The sequence below is a fragment of the Balaenoptera borealis genome (genome assembly GCF_965194805.1).
Source record: "Balaenoptera borealis genome assembly, chromosome: 11".
NCBI lineage: Eukaryota > Metazoa > Chordata > Mammalia > Artiodactyla > Balaenopteridae > Balaenoptera > Balaenoptera borealis.
This window is the reverse complement of record NC_138868.1, coordinates 32,287,239-32,308,607: the sequence shown is the minus strand read 5'-3', so window position 1 is coordinate 32,308,607 and position 21,369 is coordinate 32,287,239. Positions and strand designations below refer to the sequence as shown.

At 38.4% G+C, this 21,369-nt stretch overlaps 1 protein-coding gene across 2 annotated transcripts in view; it reads left to right on the top strand.

Annotated features, from left to right (window-relative positions):
* Positions 1-21,369, top strand: part of ANO3 (anoctamin 3) — a 427,831-nt gene that overhangs the window by 221,515 nt on the left and 184,947 nt on the right. For both annotated transcript variants that reach the window (XM_082342533.1, XM_082342534.1), the window contains exons 2-3: positions 317-511; positions 1,402-1,473. In XM_082342533.1, the coding sequence (XP_082198659.1) occupies positions 317-511; positions 1,402-1,473 (267 nt within the window). The remainder of the gene's footprint in view (positions 1-316; positions 512-1,401; positions 1,474-21,369) is intronic.

Genomic DNA, 21,369 nt, shown 5'->3' with positions numbered 1-21,369 from the left:
ATCCAAAGACAATCCAAATTATTGTTCTCATAACTCTCCAAATGAATTTAAACTTCAGTTTCTTTTTTACAGAACCTTTAAAAAACAGTGAAAGCTCAAACTGGAAGAGGAGCTATTTATTTCTCATAACTATTTGACAAAAATCTCAAAACACTTCCCCTGACAATATAGAAACAAACGAATTCAACTAGTCCTAATCCCTAGGTGATGCTTTTCAAGAGTACCTTTCTGAAACAGCCATCACAAGAATTAAAATTATTTGTTGATTTCTGCTGATTATTTCTTATTGCTAAAACTTGCCATTTTGAATTTGCAGGCATGAATATAAGCAAGAGTGAGATAGCAAAAGAAACTTCATTAAAACCATCTCGGAGATCCCTGCCTTGCCTGGCCCAGAGCTATGCTTACTCAAAGAACTTGAGCCAATCTACCTCACTCTTCCAGTCAACTGAGAGTGAATCTCAGGCTCCCACTTCTGTAACCTCAATCTCTGCTGACAAAGCAGAGCAAGGTGAGCTCTACTTTCTTGCTTAACTTTTAAAGAGTAGTATTTTCCACTAGTGTTTATAGAGTCTTCAGGAAGGAGATTGGCATAGAAAGGAGAACAGTAGCCCATGCCAGTCAGACAAAAGGCCATTCGTTGGCGAGATGTGTATTCATTTCTTTCTATCCTTGAAGGTAGCCAACCCCATGCAAATATGGACCTAACACTTTCTGTTGGCAAGAGAAGACAGATCAGCCACCTAAATCACTGGCTCATTAGCATTCCTGGTGAGAATTTATTACCAGTAATTAAACATGTCAGCAATAATAAACTCAGTTCCCTAAAAAGAAAGACCCAAAGCTATAAATAGTACTGACAGTAAATCAGTGAAGATTTGGTTGCACGAAGATGTGGTTAAACAAGTGTTGGCAAATAAAACTACACACATCTGACCGTCTGAGACACATTATACCTTCAGACAATCCCTTTTCACAAGTCAGGAGTGAGAATACAACCAGGCTCCTGTCATTCAGTGGATGGGTGTGTTTTTATTTTCCCATCCATCTCTAAGAGCTTTTATGTTATGAATATTCATTCCCTTATGATTCCTTAGGGTTGCTTCTTCCTCTGGATAACTTGAAAATGCCAATATTCTCTTTTCAATAGTATTGGGAAATCACTACCTATTTTAAATAGTCAGCTTACATCCATGTCCAATAAAGAAAGTGGCTAATTGTTCAAGAGAATCAAAGTGTTAAAATGTAATATAGATGTATCTCTCATTTCCACTCATTAACTTAAAAACATTTCTTCATGTTTGGCTATTATTTGGACAGCAGTCACCACAGTAATTGTTCTAGCTGTCATTATGTTTTTATTCCCCAAAACTAGCAAGTCTTTTTTGTTCTTGTTTCCAGTTAACACTGAGGAAGGCAGAAAAGACTCTGTGCTCAGATGTTCTTTTGCTGACCTCAGCGACTTTTGCTTGGGTGAGTTGCTTTCTATTACTTCCTTCCTCCTTTCCCCCTCTCCAAAGGTAAACTGACTTCTACTTCAAACATAGAACATTATTTTTTTAAGAAAAAAAAATTCATGTTTAGTCTTTAACATTTGATGGGTGAGAATAATATTCTAAGGTTAAAATATTATTAAGGTATTTCATGTACAGTTTGAAAGTCAAACAGAAGATTTTTAATGAATAACAATCCTATAACTGAGAAAAATTCTGTTGTTAGTCTTTTGGAAATTTCCTTCAATTCTCTATGAATAAGTACATTTACACTACTGTGTCTAGATTTATCAAATTTCAGCATTATCTGTTGATCTCTTGTGCTAGATGAAGGTTTATTAGTTCATTCATATAACCTTTCCTTTTTTTTTCATAGTTACATTGCCATTTAAAATTTTAAACCTCTCTACTTATTAAATTTGTAACTTTAGTATATTTGCATTTTTATATCATGTTTTTTTTCTTTTTTAGCTTTTTTATTTTTAAAATTTTTTATTTTTATTTTTAACATCTTTATTGGAGTATAATTGCTTTACAAGGGTGTGTTAGTTTCTGCTTTATAAAAAAGTGAATCAGCTATACATATACATATATCCCCATATCTCCTCCCTCTTGTGTCTCCCTCCCACCCTCCCTATCCGACCCCTTTAGGTGGACACAAAGCGCCCAGATGATCTCCCTGTGCTGCGTGGCTGCTTCCCAATAGCTATCTATTTTACATTTGGTAGTGTATATACGTCCATGTCACTCTCTCACTTCGTCCCAGCTTATACTTCCATCTCCCCGTGTCCTCAAGTCTATTCTCTACGTCTGCATCTTTATTCCTGTTCTGCTCCTAGGTTCTTCAGAACCATCTTTTTTTTTTTAGATTCCATATATATGTGTTAGCATACGGTATTTGTTTTTCTCTTTCTGACTTACTTCACTCTGTATGGCAGACTCTAGGTCCATCCACCTCACTACAAATAACTCAATTTCATTTCTTTTTATGGCTGATTAATATTCCATTGTATATATGGGCCACATCTTCTTTAACCATTCATCTGTCGATGGACACTTAGGGTGCTTCAATGTCCTGACTATTGTAAATAGAGCTGCACTGAACATTGTGGTACATGTCTCTTTTCGAATTATGGTTTTCTCAGGGTATATACCCAGTAGTGGGATTGCTGGGTCGTATGGTAGTTCTATTTTTAGTTTTTTAAGGAACCTCCATACTGTTCTCCATAGTGGCTGTATCCATTTACATTCCCACCAACAGTGCAAGAGTGTTCCCTTTACTCCACACCCTCTCCAGCATTTATTGTTTGTAGATTTTTTGATGACAGCCATTCTGACCGGTGTGAGGTGATACCTCATTGTGGTTTTGAATTGCATTTCTTTAATGATTAGTGATGTTGAGCATCCTTTCATGTGTTTGTTGGCAATCTGTATATCTTCTCTGGGGAAATGTCTACTGAAGTCTTTGGCCCATTTTTGGATTGGGTTGTTTGCTTTATTGATATTGAGCTGCATGAGCTGCTTGTATATTTTGGAGATTAATCCTTTGTCAGTTGCCTCATTTGCAAATATTTTCTCCCATTCTGAGGCCTGTCTTTTCATCTTGTTTATGGTTTCCTTTGCTGTGCAAAAGCTTTTAAGTTTCATTAGGTCCCATTTGTTTATTTCTGTTTTTATTTCCATTTCTCTAGGAGGTGGGTCAAAAAGGATCTTCCTGTGATTTATGTCATAGAGTGTTCTGCCTATGTTTTCCTCTAAGAGTTTTATAGTGTCTGGCCTTACATTTAGGTGTTTAATCCATTTTGAGTTTATTTTTGTGTATGGTGTTAAGGGAGTGTTCTAGTTTCATTCTTTTACATGTAGCTGTCCAGTTTTCTCAGCACCACTTATTGAAGAGGCTGTCTTTCCTCCATTGTATATTGTTGCCTCCTTTATCAAAGATAAGGTAACCATATGTGCATGGGTTTATCTCTGGGCTTTCTATCCTATTCCACTATATTTCTGTTTTTGTGCCAGTACCATACTGTCTTGATTACAGTAGCTTCGTAGTATAGTCTGAAGTCAGGGAGCCTTATTCCTCCAGCTTCGTCTTTCTTTCTAAAGATTGCTTTGGCTATTCGGGGGCTCTTGTGAAATTTTTTGCTCTAGTTCTGTGAAAAATGCCAGTGGTAGTTTGATAGGGATTGCATTGAATCTGTATATTGCTTTGGGTAGTATAGTCATTTTCACAATGTTGATTCTTCCAGTCCAAGAACATGGTATATCTCTCCATCTGTTTGTATCATCTTTAATTTCTTTCATCAGTGTCTTATAGTGTTCTGCATACAGATCTTTCATCTCCTTAGGTCAGTTTATTCCTAGGTATTTTATTCTTTTTGTTGCAATGGTAAATGGGAGTGTTTCCTTAATTTCTCTTTCAGATATTTCATCATTAGTGTATAGGAATGCCAGAGATTTCTGTGCATTAATTTTGTATCCTAATACTTTACCAGATTCATTGATTAGCTCTAGTAGTTTTCTGGTAGCATCTTTAGGATTCTCTGTGTGTAGTATCATGTCATAGGCAAACAGTGACAGCTTTACTTCTTCTTTTCCATTTTGGATTCCTTTTATTTCTTTTTCTTCTCTGATTGCTGTGGCTAAAGCTTCCAAAGTTTTGTTGAATAATAGTGGTGAGAGTGGGCAACCATGTCTTGTTCCTGATCTTAGTGGAAATGGTTTAAGTTTTTCAACATCGAGAACTGTGTTGGCTGTGGGTTTGTCATATATGGCCTGTATTATGTTGAGGTAAGTTTTCGCTGGCTGCAGGTTCGTAGTTCCCACTGTTTTTGGTGTCTGCCCCCATTGGGTAAGGTTGGTTTAGTGGGTTGTGTTGGCTTCCTGGTGGAGGGGACTGGTGCTTGTGTTCTGGTGGATGAGGCTGGATCTTTTTTTTCTGGTGAGCAGGACCTCATTCAGTTGTGTGTTTTGGGGTGTCTGTGAACTTATTATGATTTTAGGCAGCCTCTCTTCTAATGGGTGGGTTGTATTCCTGTCTTGCTAGTTGTTTGGCATAGGGTGGCCAGCACTGTAGCTTGCTGGTTGTTGAGTGGAGCTGGGTCTTAGCGTTTAGATGGAGATCTCTTGGAGAGCTTTCACCGTTTGATATTCCATGGAGCCGGGAGGTCTCTGGTGGACCAATGTCCTGAACTCAGCTCTCACAGCTCAGAGGCTCAGGCCTGACACCTGGCCGGAGCACCAGAACCCTGTCATCCGCACAGCTCAGAAGAAAAGGGAGAAAAAAAGGCAAGCAAGAAAGAAAAAATAATAAGATAAAATAAAGTTATTAAAATAAAAAATTTTAAAAGTTATTAAAAATAAAGGAGTAATTAAAAAAAGAAAGAAAGAAGAGAGCAACCAAACCAAAAAAAAAAAAAAAATCCACCATTATAACAAGCACTAAAAACTATACTAAGAAAAACAAAACAAAACTGACAGAACCCTAGGACAAATGGTAAAAGCAAAGCTATACAGACAAAATCACACAAAGAAGCATACACATACACACAGAAAGAGAAAAAGGAAAAAATATATATATATATTAAAAAAAAAATGCAGAGAGCAACCAAATCAATAAACAAATCTACCAATGATAATAAGCTCTAAATACTAAACTAAGATAAACATAAAACCAGAAACAAATTAGATGCAGAAAGCAAACCCAAAGTCTACAGTCGCTCCCAAAGTCCACTGCCTCAATTTTGGGATGATTCATTGTCTATTCAGGTATTCCACAGATGCAGGGTACATCAAGTTGATGGTGGAGATTTAATCCTCTGCTCCTGAGGCTGCTGGGAGAAATTTCCCTTTCTCTTCTTTGTTTGCACAGCTCCTGGGGTTCAGCTTTGGATTTGGCCCAGTCTCTGCGTTTAGGTCACCTGAGGGCATCTGTTCCCTGCCCAGACAGGACAGGGTTAAAGTAGCAGCTGATTAGGGGGCTCTGGCTCACTCAGGCAGTGGGGGGAGGGAGCGGTATGGAATGTGGGGCAAGCCTGTTGTGGTAGAGGCCAGCTTGACATTGCAGCAGCCTGAGGTGGTGCCATATGTTCTCCCAGGGAAGTTGTCCCTGGATCACAGGACCCTGGCAGTGGCAGGCTGCACAGGCTCCCGGGAGGGGCGGTGTGGAGAGTGACCTGTGCTCGCACACAGGCTTCTTGGTGGCGGCAGCAGCAGCCTTAGCATTTCATGCAGGTTTCTGGTGTCCATGCTGATAGCTGCAGCTTGTGCTCATTTAGATAGTGCTCTTAATCCTGTCTTCTTGCACACCCCAAAACAACGGTCTTTTGCCTCTTAGGCAGCTCCAGACTTTTTCCCAACTCCCTCCCAGCTAGCTGTGGCACACTAGCCCCCTTCAGGCTGTGTTCATGCAGCCAACCCCAGTCCTCTCCCTGGGGTCTGACCTCTGAAGCCTGAGCCTCAGCTCCCAGCCCCCGCCCGCCCTGGCGGGCGAGCAGACAAGCCTCTCGGGCTGGTGAGTGCTGGTCAGCACCACTCCTCTGTGTGGGAATCTCTCTACTTTGCCCTCTGCACCCCTGTTGCTGTGATCTCCTCCGTGGTTCCGAAGCTTCCCCCCCACCCCACCCCCATCTCTGCCAGTGAAGGCGATTCCTGGTGTGTGGAAACTTTTCCTCCTTCACAGCTCCCTCCCTGAAGGGCAGGTCCCATCCCTATTCTTTTGTCTCTGTTTTTTCTTTTTTCTTTTGCCCTACCCAGGTATGTGGGGAGTTTCTTGCCTTTTGGGAAGTCTGAGGTCTTCTGCCAGCATTCTGTAGGTGTTCTGTAGGAGTTATTCCACATGTAGATGTATTTTTGATGTATTTGTGGGGAGGAAGGTGATATCCATGTCTTACTCCTCTGCCATCTTTAAGGTCCCCCCTCTGTATCATGTTTTATCACATTTAAACAATATCTCTTCACTCCTCACTTGACAAATATATTACAGCTGTGGAAATAATGCTTTCTGACAATGCAGTATCACTTCTTTTTCTACAATTCCAAGTTATGAGCTCTATGCCACTCTTGAATACTCTTAGTGTCAAGGTCAAATAAACTCTTCTTTCCAACCCTCCATCAAATACTCAAAGTCGTGTCACATTATATTTGCTTTGTTGCTTATACCCAAACTTTTGTTAGTTTTATTTTCCTAGATTATTTGATTTTTCTTTTCTTCTTAGGAGAAGAAAAATATCCCTTTTTCTAAATATTTCCATTATATTCCGGTTTCTTGTTTCTATATCCGTTATCTCATTCTTCTTTAAGAAATTCTTGGTGTCCACTGACCTTTCATTGGATTACTGGATTAATTCTATTTTCTAATTTCCTCACATATTCTTCTTTCTTAGTTTCATGCTCATTTTTTTGGAGTATATCCTTAAACAGCTACCTCTGAAGATTGATGTGGGATGCAAACTTTTTAAGTTACTCTGTATCTGTGATGACTTCAATTGGCTCTTACATTTGATTGATATTTCCTTGCTTATAAAATTCTGCATTAAAAATAATTTCCTATGAAATTTGTTGATTAATTCAATGTCATCTAACATCCATTGTTACTGTTAGAAACCTGATTGCTATCTGATTCTTCTTTCTTTGTAGTTGATTTTTTCTTCTCTCTGTACATTTTTTATTATATTTACTTTTTGTGTTATAAAATTATATAACAGTATGTTTATATGTGTCCACATGCATATGTGTATGTGTGTGTGTGTGTGTGTTTAATTTAACCCACTCTAGAGATTGTCTGTCCTTTCTATTTGTCTCACACCTCCTTTCCACTTCTATGGTACTTTTTCCACAATTTATGCACTTTCATTTTCCTCCTTTTTCTCTTTCTGGATATTCAGTTAAAAGTTTGACATTTTCTTTCATCTCATGGTTTCGATTTCTGCCTCAGTTCAGGAAGATTCCTGGAATTTTTCCTCCAAATATCTTTTCATTTGTGTGTTTGTGTGTGGGATGCAATAGTATATGTATATTTAATTTCCTAGACTGTTTTCTGTTTTCAGAATGTCATTTTTTCAGAGCATCCTATTGTATTTCATGAATACAACGTCTCTGATCTCTCTAATAACACTCGCAATTGTCTTGTTTTCCTTTGCTCTTTAAATTTTAGTCTGTTTTCCCAGGGATAATTTTTTCTGCCCGTTTTAACTATTCTCTTTTAGACTGTAGAATTTTCTCAAATATCTGGTGATCTTTGGTCATCTGTTTACATTTTAGAGTAGAAAAACAGAAAGACTGACTCAAAGCTGGGTACAAGGACAAGTCTTAGAAACAGAAAGCATCCACTCTAGAGTGAGTGGTTAAGGAACTATTGCTTAGATGACCCACCCAATGTTAGATTGAGGACTGCACATTACTGCTCTTGTGCTTTGAATTTCTTTAGAGAAATGGTTTGTGTGGGACACTTCTATTGTCAGACCTTCAGTTCTCATCATGTTTTCACTCTCGGTTCTCATTCCCGTCCTCTGTTTATCTGCCATCTTTGAGTCCAGATGTCTCTAGGATTTGGCTAAGGAAAATCATTCTCTCTGCCCGCCTCTGAACACATTCTAAGCTAGGCTACTCCATCAGTTAACACTCTTCCGTCAGAATTTTGCCTTCTAGAAAACTGTTGTAGGTTTTTACTTTTTGAAAGATTTCTTATTATCATGTTAATGAAGTCTCAAGAGGAAGGGACAATAAACATACCTGAAAGTTCATTCAGCCACCTTGAACTCTGCTTCTTTACTCTATCAAGTTAATGATAAATGGCTCTTTGATGAGATATTTTATTGTATGGACCAAAGGGGGAAATCTGTGGAACATTTATTGTAGAGACTCAGTACACAGTTTTACATCTAAAAATCTATCCTAAGAAAAATAATATCAGAAATGAAAAACATTTTTTTCCTCACAGCTTTTCTTTACAGTAATTATCAAATTTAAAACTGGAAGCAAGTTGTACCACCTCACACCAGTCAGAATGGCCATATCATTAAAAAGCCTACAAATAACAAATGCTGGAGAGAGTGTGCAGGAAAGGTAACCCTCCTGTACTGTTGGTGGGAATGTAAAATGGTACAGCCACTATGGAGAACAGTATGGAGGTTCCTCAGAAAACTAAAAATAGAATTACCATTTTTCCATCAATCCCAATCCTGGGCATATACCTGGGCAAAACTATAATTCATAAAGAATGGACTTGAGGACACGGGGTGGGAGGGGGAAGCTGGGGCAAAGTGAGAGTAGCATCAACATATATACACTACCGAATGTAAAATAGTTAGCTAGTGGGAAGCAGCAGCATAGCACAGGGAGATCAGCTCGGTGCTTTGTGATGACCTAGAGGGGTGGGATATGTAGGGTGGGAGGGAGGCTCAAGAGGGAGGGGATATGGGGACATATGTATGCATATGGCTGATTCACTTTGGTGTACAACAGAAACTAACACAGTATTGTGAAGCAATTATACTCCAATAAAGATCTATTTAAAAAAAAAAGGTACGTACACTCCTGTGTTCATAGCAGCACTATTCACAATAGCCAAGACATGGAAACAACCTAAATGTCTATCGATAGATGATTGGATAAAGACGATATGGTATATATATATATATATGGAATACTACAATGGAATACTACTCACCATAAGAATGAAATTTTGCCATTTACAGCAACATTGATGCAGCTAGAGATTATGATATTAAGTGAAGTAAGTCAGAAAGAGAAAGACAAATACCATATGATATCACTTATATGTGGAATCTAAAATAAGGCACAAATGAACTTATCTACGAAACAGAAACAGACTCACAGACCTAGAGAACAGATTTGTGGTTACCAAGGGGCAGGTGGTGTGGGGAAGGGATGGGCTGGAAATTTGGGGTTAGGAGATGTAAACTATTACATATAGAATGGATAAACAACAAGGTGCTACTGTATAGCACAGGGAACTATATTCAATATCTCAGGATAAATCATGATGGAAAAGAATATAAAAAGAATGTATATATGTGCATAACTGAGTCACTTTGCTGTACATCAGAAATTTACTCAACATTGTAAATCAACTATACTTCAGTTAAAAAAAATTTTAAATATAAAAGTAAAAAAAATAAATTAAAAGTTTATTTTAAAAATTAAACAACAAAACAAAAAAACAAACATAAAAATGGAAGCAAATTGAGTATTTTAGTAATAGGGGAGTAGTTAAATACATTGTGAAATATCTACATGCCAGAATATCAGAGACCCATTAATAAATTGTATTATTGAACCTTTAGTGACATGTTGCTAAGAGCGGAAAAATAGCTTAATAAAAATGTAGACTGCCTCTCATTTTAGTTAAAAATGTATTTCAGGGACTTCCCTGGTGGCGCAGTGGTTAAGAATCCGCCTGCCAATGCAGGGGACACGGGTTCAAGCCCTGGTCCGGGAAGATCCCACATGCCACGGAGCAACTAAGCCTGTGTGCCACAACTACTGAACCTGCACTCTAGAGCCCGCGAGCCACAACTACTGAGCCTGACTGCCACAACTACTGAGCCCGCACGCCTAGAGCTGGTGCTCCACAACAAGAGAAGCCACCACAATGAGAAGCCTGCACACCGCAATGAAGAGTAGCCCCTTGCTCGCCACAACTAGAGAAAGCCCACACACAGCAATGAAGACCCAATGCAGCCAAAAATAAATAAATAAATTTATTTTTTAAAAATGTATTGCAAAAGAGCTAGAAATAAATATACCAATATGCTAGCTGATAGTATCTCCACATGAGATTATTTGTGGTTGTTATATTTCTTCTTGCTGTCAGTATTTTCTTTCTTTTTTTCTCTAAACAAGATTTATACAAATATTATATAATAAGAATATGCAAAGAAAAATATTCACATCAGAATTTTTTTATAAGTTGGGGAAAATGCTCATATTTCAGTCAAAATTGCACACAATTCTATGGATAGTTTTCAAAACTGAAACTTGAAGTTGGTTGATAGTCACTGATAAATAGCATTTGGTATAACAGTGGTACTGAAAGATTCTATCCTAACTCTTCATTAGTAGACAATATACTTTTTATTTATTTTTTCTATAACAGAGACAGTTTTACTCAATCTACTCTTTTGCCTTTTGCAGTTACAATGCAAGATTTGCTTCATTTGAACAAGACTTATATTCAAATCTGTACTTGCTGGACTTGCCTACAAGCAATGCCTTGAAACTGGGGCCTTTCCTTTTCATAAATTGAATAGAAATAAAATGAAGCCAAAATTCATCAAAAAGTGATACTAGTCTGCCCCAACACTTATTTTATAACCTCAAGTGAATTTATTTGTAATCCACAGAAGTTAAGCCCTGAGTTTTCAGTAGTGAACACATCGGTGGCCTGGCTGCCTAAGTCACCCCAGAGCTTTAAAAACTCCCTGGGACCCAACTCCAGAAAATCAGTTTTAATTGGTCTAAGGATTGAAATCAGGGTCCATACTTTCAACTATTCCCCAGCTAAATATTAAATGTAGCCAGAATTAAGAATTTCTAGCCTAAAATATGTATATTGGTTTCTCTCTGAGGACATTGCTGGGGTACTTTTTCATAATTTTTTAAAGGATGAGTTGTGTTATTTATAATAGCACTCTGAATGACTGCAAATTAGTCATGTTTCTTATAATACTCCTTTTTGTGTGTGTGGCTCAGAAACAGTGCTAGCTTATTAAGTTTCCTAATTAATGGAAGACAGCCACCAGCAAGTTCATTTCACATACAACATCAAGAACACTTCATCAGAACAAATACGCTCAATCAGAGTACAAAGGTCTTTCCCATACAAAGTAATTAATTCTGAAAGAGGCTGCTATTGTTAGTTGTTTTCTGACAAGAAAACGAAAACAGAACAAAAATCTTGTCCAAAATATCCATACAGGTGGTAGAGTTTGCACAACACCTTTCATTAATAATTCTCCCAAGTTAGTAGCTTAACGATGACTCCAATCATGCAAACCTTTCTATTCAACTGAGGCATCTTATTTTTGACAGCTTGCCATTCCAAATACCAACATTTTCTCTAATGCATAATGTAATTAGATGCCATAACTTCTCATTTCTTTCCTCATCATTCTAGTGTCTCAGTCATTTGACACACTTGACTTGTGTTTATATCTCTCCAGGCATTGTACCTCATACCCAGTATTTTAGCATCTCCCAGCATCAGTCTATCATTTTTTCAATTTAGAGAAACATCAGAGCTTCTGGAGGGGTTAAGACAGCTCACAAGAGGTTTTTGCCCTTATCATGAAGGTGAGACTGAAGCTCTAGCTTACTGTAGTATCACCAGGAATTCCAGGAACCCATCTGGACGTAACATCTGGCTGTGAAATGCTCTTTTAGAGTCACCTGCATATCTGTAGTGTGTATGCCTTTGTCATCTTTGAGAAAAGGTCAAGCAAAGCGATGTTAAATATGCCAAAAATGTAATTTCATAAAGCATGAGTAAGTATTTTAGTAATACATGCTCTCTTTTAAATTCAATGAGGTTACATTCTCTAATTTTGCTTTTAGAATGCAGACTAGCAGTTTCTAGCATTGGGTTGGTTAATGCGTGGGAGTTTCCAAGTAACAGCAGGCTCTGATACAATTTTTGGAACCTGACTGATGTATCTAATTAATGGCTTTTCTTTTTTACTGTGAACTACTTTGAACTGCCCCACAAAAATATTAATGGTGTGGCAGAGTTACCTGTATGTGATCAGTGTTCCATTGAGGATTGATATTTCTCTCTGTTCAAAAATGAGAGCTATAGAGGAAGGAATATTCATGATCCTATTGATTCAGAGCTGCAAATTTCCAGTAAGATTGCCTAACAGAATTCCTAGTAGATGAAATGCTATTTTGCCATCCAGACATTGGTCAAATCTTTATTCTTGTATCTACTAGCTGTGTGACTGTGGCATATTATTAACCTCTCTGAGCCTCAGTGATCTCATTTTTAAATCAGGATTAACGATCCTGCTTTGAAAGATTGTTGAATTAAATGAAGAGGCATAGCTCCATCACAGATGCTACTATGTCAATGAATATTTGTTGATTGCTTTATTCAGCCACTCATTAAACTTATCTGTCACACCAAATTTTGCTGGGCTCAGCAAACCTTCACTAACCATCTCTTTCTTTCATCACCAAAATGTGACTCTTATGGCAGAGTAGAATAACAATAATTTACTGGACTCATTGCACAACTCTCTGCCTATGTTATCTCACTTAATTTTCTTAACAATCCTTTGGGTTGGGTATTATTATCATCTTCTTTTTACAGATGAGGGACCTGATTCACCAAGAGGCAAATTAACATGCCAAATGCCATATAGCTAGCCAGTGGAGAACTGAGGTTTCAACCCAGGAAGTCTTAATCCCTTACCACAGTAGCAATAGAGGCATTTAAGGTGAAAAGTGGTTAGTGAAATCCAGGGAACACCAGCTCCACAAGGTGTTAATAAGTATCGGACTGGGAGCAGCAAAAGATGGAGGGGGTAACACTGCGTGGTAAAATATATTTCGGAGATGAATGATTAAAGAAAGCTAATCAGGTTGGGAGGTTAGAATTTTGTTGCTTGGTTTGCTTCTTTCATTCTTTTAATTGCCATCTCTGAAATTTTAATTCTACTTTTCATAGAGCGGCCAGGGCCCCATTCCTCCCCATTCCCCCCCCAGCCACACACACACACACGCGCACACAATCATTCTGGAAAGTACTGATCCATGTAAGAATGAACTTGAAATCCTGGTGTGTCAGTAATCTTGTTCATCAATCCTGGAAGCCCTGTTACCATCACCCACCCTTTTTGCTTACCAGTATGCTGAAAAATGGCAAAGAGAGAGATGCCCACATTAACAAATAACTGATGCCTAATTCTACCCATGCCCATGCTGCAATAAAATCAGGTAACTTTGAAGTGAAATAATCAGGGCTTATTAAAACCAACATAATTTGGGTCCAACCCACCAAAATGTACATCTATCTAATCTTGTGAAATCAACATTTTGCCAGTGTTACAAAACGACTCCCTCGGAAAATGGTTTATGTTAGATAATCAAGGCATTCTCTTTCTACAAGCTTAATAGTTCAGCTTGGTGGCATGTTCATTGGCCTTATTTCTTAAAACAGTTATGTTCAAATGAGTATGTGATGATTTTGCTTTCTTTCTGTAATTTCAATCTCCACTAATTTTCATGACTTTTTCCAGTAGTTTCATGTTAAAATGGTATAGAAAAAAAATGTTCTACTAGTGTTACCAATCTACTTAAGGATTACAGAAAAAAGGGAATTACAGTGAAAGACATATTATTTTTCAGTTTTGAAAGCCTCACAGTCACTGTAAATCATTTCAATTGTGTACTAAGCACATTACATAAGTCATCTTGGCACTCTTCAAATTATATTCAGAATCCGACGTTGTTCACCAGTTGCTGCTGCAAGTGCTTTAGTCACTGCTACACCCTGATCCAGTCTGCCACTATTTCTGGGTAAACTAGTGTAATAACCTCCTAATTGGTTTCTCTGCTCCAACTCTTGCTTCCTTATAGTCTATTTTCTACACAACAATTACAGGAAGCTTTAATAAAAGGAAATTGTCTCATCATTTCTCTACTCATATCCCTCCAGCTTTCCCATTACATTTATTTATTTGTTTTAACATCTTTGTTGGAGTATAATTGCTTTACAATGTTATATTAGTTTCTGCTGTATAACAAAGTGAATCAGCTATATGTATATATATATCCCCATATCCCCTCCCTCTTGTGCCTCCCTCCCACTCTCCCTATCCCACCCCCCTAGGTGGTCACAAAGCACCCAGCTTATCTCCCTGTACTATGCAGCTGCTTCCCACTAGCTATCTATTTTACATTTGGTAGTGTATATATGTCAGTGCTAATCTCTGATTTCGTCCCAGCTTAACCTTCCACCTCCCCGTGTCCTCAAGTCCATTCTCTATGTCTGCATCTTTATTCTTGTCCTGCCCCTAGGTTTATCAGAACCATTTTTTATTTTTTTAGATTCCATATATATGTGTTACCATACAGTTTTTTTTTCTCTTTCTGACTTACTTCTGTATGACAGACTCTACGTCCATCCACCTCAATACAAATAACTCAATTTCGTTTCTTTTTATGGCTGAGTAATATTCCATTGTATATATGTGCCACATCTTCTTTATCCATTCATCTGTCGATGGACACTTAGGTTGCTTCCATGTCCTGGCTATTGTAAATAGTGCTGCAATAAACATTCAGGTACATGTCACTTTTTGAATTATGGTTTTCTCAGGGTATATTCCCAGTAGTGGGATTGCTGGGTCATATGGTAGTTCTATTTTTGGTTTTTTGGGTAACCTCTGTACTGTTCTCCATAGTGGCTGTATCAATTTACATTCCCAGCAACAGTGCAAGAGGGTTCCCTTTTCTCCACACCCTCTCCAGCATTTATTGTTTGTAGATTTTTTGATGATGGCCATTCTGACTGGTGTGAGGTGATACCTCATTGTGGTTTTGATCTGCATTTCTCTAATAATTATTGATGTTGAGCATCCTTTCAACTGTTTGTTGGCAATCTGTATATCTTCTTTGGAGAAATGTCTATTTAGGTCTTCTGCCCATTTTTAGTTTGGGTTGTTTGTTTTTTTGATATTGAGCTACATGAGCTGCTTGTATATTTTGGAGATTAATCCTTTGTCATTGGCTTCGTTGGCAAATATTTTCTCCCATTCTAGGGTTGTTTTTCATCTTGTTTATGGTTTCCTTTGCTGTGCAAAAGCTTTTAAGTTTCATTAGGTCCCATTTGTTTATTTTTGTTTTTATTTCCATTTCTCTAGGAGGTGGGTCAAAAAGGATCTTCCTGTGATCCTTCCTGTGTATCATAGAGTGTTCTGCTTATGTTTTCCTCTAAGAGTTTTATAGTGTGTGCCGTACATTTAGATCTTTATCCATTTTGAGTTTAGTTTTGTATATGGTATTAGGAAGTGTTCTAATTTCATTCTTTTACATGTAGCTGTCCTGTTTTCCCAGTACCACTTATTGAAGAGACTGTCTTTCCATTGTATATTCTTGCCTCCTTTGTCAAAGAAAAGGTGACCATATGAGTGTGGGTTTATATCTGGGCTTTCTATCCTGTTCCACTGATCTATATTTCTGTTTTTGTGCCAGTACCATACTGTCTTAATTACTGTAGCTTCTTAGCATAGTCTGAAGTCAGGGAGCCTGATTCCTTCAGCTCCGTCTATCTTTTTAAAGATTGCTTTGGCTATTCGGGGGCTTTTGTAAAATTTTTTGCTCTAGTCCTGTGAAAAATGCCATTGGTAGTTTGATAGGGATTGCACTGAATCTGTAGCTTATTTTGGGTAATATATTCATTTTCACAATGTTGATTCTTCCAATCCAAGAACATGGTATATCTCTCCATCTGTTGGTATCATCTTTAATTTCTTTCATTAGTGTCTTATAGTTTTCTGCTTACAGGTCTTTTGTCTCCTTAGGTAGGTTTATTCCTAGGTATTTTATTCTTTTTGTTGCAATGGTAAATGGGAGTGTTTCCTTAATTTCTCTTTCAGATTTTTCATCGTTAGTGTATAGGAATGCCAGAGATTTCTGTGCATTCATTTTGTATCCTCCTACTTTACCAGAATCATTGATTAGCTCTAGTAGTTTTCTGGTAGCATCTTTAGGATTCTCTATGTATAGTATCATGTCATCTGCAAACAGTGACAGTTTTACTTCTTCTTTTCCGATTTGGATTCATTTTATTTCCTTTTCTTCTCTGATTGCTGTGGCTAAAACTTCCAAAACTATGTTGAATAATAGTGGTGACAGTGGGAAACCATGTCTTATTCCTGATCTTAGTGGAAATGGTTTAAGTTTTTCACCATTGAGAATGATGTTGGCTGTGGGTTTGTCATATATGGCCTTTATTAAGTTCCCTCTATGCCTACTTTCTGGAGGATTTTTATCATAAATGGGTGCTGAAATTTGTTGAAAGTTTTTCTGCATCTATTGAGATGATCATTTGGTTTTTCTCCTTCAATTTGTTAATATGGTTTATCATATTGATTGATTTGTGTATATTAAAGAATCCTTGCATTCCGGGGATAAACCCCACTTGAATATGGTGTATGATCCTTTTAATGTGCTGTTGGATTCTGTTTGCTAGTATTTTGTTGAGGATTTTTGCATCTATGTTCATCAGTGATATTGGCCTGTAGTGTTCTTTTTTTGTGACATCTTTGTCTGGTTTTGGTATCAGGGCAATGGTGGCCTCATAGAATGAGTTTGGGAGTGTTCCTCCTTCTGCTATATTTTGGAAGAGTTTGAGAAGGATAGGTGTTAGCTCTTCTCTAAATGTTTGAAAGAATTCACCTGTGAAGCCATCTGGTCCTTGGCTTTTGTGTGTTGGAAGATTTTTAATCACAGTTTCCATTTCAGTGCTTGTGATTGGTCTGTTCATATTTTCTGTTTCTTCCTGATTCAGTCTTGGAAGGTTGTGCATTTCTACGAATTTGTCCATTTCTTCCAGGTGGTCCATTTTTTAGGCATATAGTTGCTTGTAGTAGTCCCTCATGACCCTTTGTGTTTCTGCAGTGTTTGTTGTCACTTCTTTTTCATTTCTAATTCTATTGATTTGAGTCTTCTCCCTTTTTTTCTTAATGAGTCTGGCTAATGGTTTATCAGTTTTGTTTACCTTCCCAAAGAACCAGCCTTTAGTTTTATTGATCTTTGCTATGGTTTCCTTCATTTCTTTTTCATTTATTTCTGATTTGATCTTTAGGTTTTCTTTCCTTCTGCTAACTTTGGGGTTTTTTATTCTTCTTTCTCTAATTGCTTTAGGTGTAAGATTAGGTTGTTTATTTGAGGTTTTTTCTTGTTTATCGAGGTAGGATTGTATTGCTATAAATTTCCCTCTTAGAACTGCTTTTCCTACATTCTATAGGTTTTGGGTCATCGTGTTTTCTTTGTCATTTGTTTCTAGGTATTTTTGGATTTCTTCATTGATTTCTTCAGTGATCTCTTGGTAGTTTAGTAGCGTATTGTTTAGCCTCCATGTGTTTGTATTTTTTACTGTTTTTTTCCTGTAATTGATATCTAGTCTCATAGCACTGTGGTCAGAAAAGATACTTCATACAATTTCAATTTTCCTAAATTTACCAAGGCTTGATTTGTGACCCAAGATATGATCTATCCTGGAGAATGTTCCCTGAGCACTTGAGAAGAATGTGTATTCTGTTGTTTTTGGATGGAATGTCCTATAAATATCAATTAAGTCTATCTGCCTGATGTGTCTTTTAAAGCTTGTATTTCCTTATTTATTTTCATTTTGGATGATCTTTCCATTGGGGAAAGTGGGGTGTTAAAGTTCCCTACTATTATTGTGTTACTGTCAATTTCCCTGTTTATGGCTGTTAGCATTTGCCTTATGTATTCAGGTGCTCCTATGTTGGGTGCATAAATATTTACAATTGTTATATCTTCTTCTTGGATTGATCCCTTGATCATTATATAGTGTCCTTCTTTGTCTCTTGTAATAGTGTTTATTTTAAAGTCTATTTTGTCTGATATGAGTATTGCTACTCCAGCTTTCTTTTGATTTCTATTTGCTTGGAATATCTTTTTCCATCTGCTCACTTTCAGTCTGTATGTGTCCCTAGGTCTGAAGTGGGTCTCTTGTACACAGCATATATACGGGTCTTGTTTTTGTATCCATTCAGCCAGTCTGTGTCTTTTGGTCGGAGCATTTAATCCATTTACATTTAAAGTAATTATCCATATGTATGCTTCTATTGCCATTTTCGTAATTGTTTTGGATTTGTTATTGTAGGTCTTTTCCTTTTCTTGTGTTTCCTGCCTAGAGAAGTTCCTTTAGTATTTGTTGTAAAGCTGGTTTGGTGGTGCTGAATTCTCTTAACTTTTGCTTGTCTGTAAGGGTTTTAATTTCTCTGTCGAATCTGAACGAGATCCTTGCTGAGTAGAGTAATCTTAGTTGTAGGTTTTTCCCTTTCATCACTTTAAATATGTCCTGCCACTCCCTTCTGACTTGCAGAGTTTCTGCTGAAAGATCAGCTGTTAACCTTCTGGGGTTTCCCTTGTATATTATTTGTTGCTTTTTGCTGGCTTTTAATACTTTTTCTTTGAATTTAATTTCTGATAGTTTGATTAATATGTATCTTGGTGTGCTTCTCCTTGGATTTATCCTGTATGGAACTCTCTGCGCTTCCTGGACTTGATTGACTATTTCCTTTCCCATGTTAGGGAAGGTTTCAACTATAATCTCTCCAAATATTTTCTCAGTTCCTTTCTTTTTCTCTTCTTCTTCTGGGACCCCTATAATTCAAATGTTGATTCTTTAATGCTGTTGTCTGAGAAATCTCTGAGACTTCCTCAATTCTTTTCATTATTTTTCCTTTGTTCTGCTCTGTGGTAATTATTTCCACTATTTTATCTTCCAGGTCACTTATCCCTTCTTCTCCCTCAATTATTCTGCTCTTGATTCCTTCTAGAGAATTTTTCATTTCATTTATTGTGTTGTTTATCATTGTTTGTTTGCTCTTTAGTTCTTCTAGGTCCTTGTTAAACATTTCTTGTATTTTCTCCATTCTATTTACAAGATTTTGGATCATCTTTACTATCATTACTCTGAATTCTTTTTCAGGTAGACTGCCTATTTCCTCTTCATTTGTTTCATTTGGTGAGTTTTTACCTTGCTCCTTCCTTTGCTGCATATTTCTTTTTCTTCTCATTTTGTTTAACTACTGTGTTTGGTGTCTCCTTTTCTCAGGCTGCAGGTTCGTAGTTCCTGTTGTTTTTGGTGTCTTCCCCCAGTGGGTGAGGTTGGTTTAGTGGCTTGAGTAGGCTTCCTGGTGGAGGGGAGTGGTTCCTGTGTTCTGGTGGGTGGGGTTGTATTTTGTCTTTCTGGTTGGCAGGGCCCCATCCAGTGGTGTGTTTTGTAGTGTCTGTGAACTTAGTATAACTTTAGGCAGCCTCTCTGTTAATGGGTGGGGTTGTGTTCCTGTCTTGCTAGTTGTTTGGCATAGGGCGTCTAGCAGTGGAGTTTGCTGGCCGTTTGGTGGAGGTGGGTCTTAATGTTTAGATGAAGATCTCTGGGTGCACTCTCATCAATTGATATTACATGGGGCCAGGAGGTTTCTCGTGGTCCAGTGTCCTGGACTCGACCTTCCCATCTCAGAAGCTCAGGCATAACACCCAGCTGGCACACCAAGACCCTGCCAGCCACACTGCTCAGAAGAAAAGGAAGAAAGAAAAAATGAAGAGATAGAACCCTAGGACAAATGGTAAAAGCAAACCTAAACAGACAAAATCACACAAAGAAGCATACACATGCACACTCACAAAAAGAGAAAAATGAAAAATAAAAATAGATAAATAAATTAAATTAAATTAAAAATAATTCAAAAAATAAAAATAAAAAAATTTAACGTTAAAGAGGGAAGCAACCAAACCCATAAACAAATCCACCAATGATAATAAGCACTAAAAACTAAACTAAAGTAAACATAAAACCAGCAACAAATTAGATGCAGAAAGCAAATCCCAATTCTAAGTTTGCTCCCAAAGTCCACTGCCTCAGTTTTGAGAACATTCATTGTCTGTTCAGGTATTCTTCAGATGCAGGGTTTATCAAGTTGACTCTGGGGATTTAATCTGTTGCTCCTGAGGCTGCACAGAGAAATTTCCCTTTCTCTTCTTTGTTCACACAGGTACTGGGGTTCAGCTTTGTTTTGGCCCTGCCTCTGCATGTAGGCCGCCCTGAACCTCTTCTGTACCCAGACAGCAGGAGGTTAAAGCAGCAGCTGATTAGGGCTCTCTTGCTCCCTCAGGCCGGGGAGAGGGAAGGGTATGGTAGTCATAATTAGAATGTGGGGCGAGCCTGTGGCCACCAGTGTGACATTGCAACAGCCTGAGGCACGCCATGTGTTCTCCCGGGGAAGATGTCCCTGGATCACGGGACCCTGGCAGTGGCGGGCTGCACAGGCTCCCAGGGCAGGTGTGGATAGTGACCTGTGCTTGCACACAGGATCCTTGGTGGCAGCTGCAGCAGCATTAGCGGTTCATGCCCGTCTCTGGGGTCTGAGCTGATAGCCGCGGCTCACACCCATCTCTGATGCTCGTTTAGATGGTGCTCTGCCTTCTGTGGGCACACTGGGAAGGAATCCCCTCTCCGCACACACCCCGACACAATCGTCTCTTGCCTCTTAGGCAGGTCCAGACTTTTTCCTGGACTCCCTCCCAGCTAGCTGTGACACACTAGCCCCCTTCAGGCTGTCTTCACACAGCCAACCCCAGTCCTCTCCCTGGGATCTGACCTCCGAAGCCTGAGCCTTAGCTCCCGACCCCCACCCACCCTGGCAGGTGAGCAGACAAGCCTCTCAGGCTGGTGAGTGCTGGTCGGCACCAATCCTTAGTGCGGAAATCTCTCCATTTTGCCCTCTGCACCCCTGCTGCTGCACTCTCCTTCATGGCTCTGAAGGTTCCCTCCCACCCACCCCCCATCCCCGCCAGTGAAGGGGCTCCCTAGTGTGTAGAAACTTTTCCTCCTTCACAGCTCCCTCCCAGAGGTGCAGATCCTGTCCTTATTCTTTTGTCTCTCTTTTTTCTTTTTTCTTTTGCCCTACCCAGGTACTTGGGGATTTTCTTGCCTTTTGGGAAGTCTGAGGTCTTCTGCCAGCATTCAGTAGGTGTTCTGTAGGAGTTGTTCCACGTGTAGATGTATTTCTGATATATTTGTGGGGAGGAAGTTGGTCTCCACGTCTTACTCCTCTGCCACCTTGAAGGTCTCCCCTCCCATTACATTTAAAATGAGAAC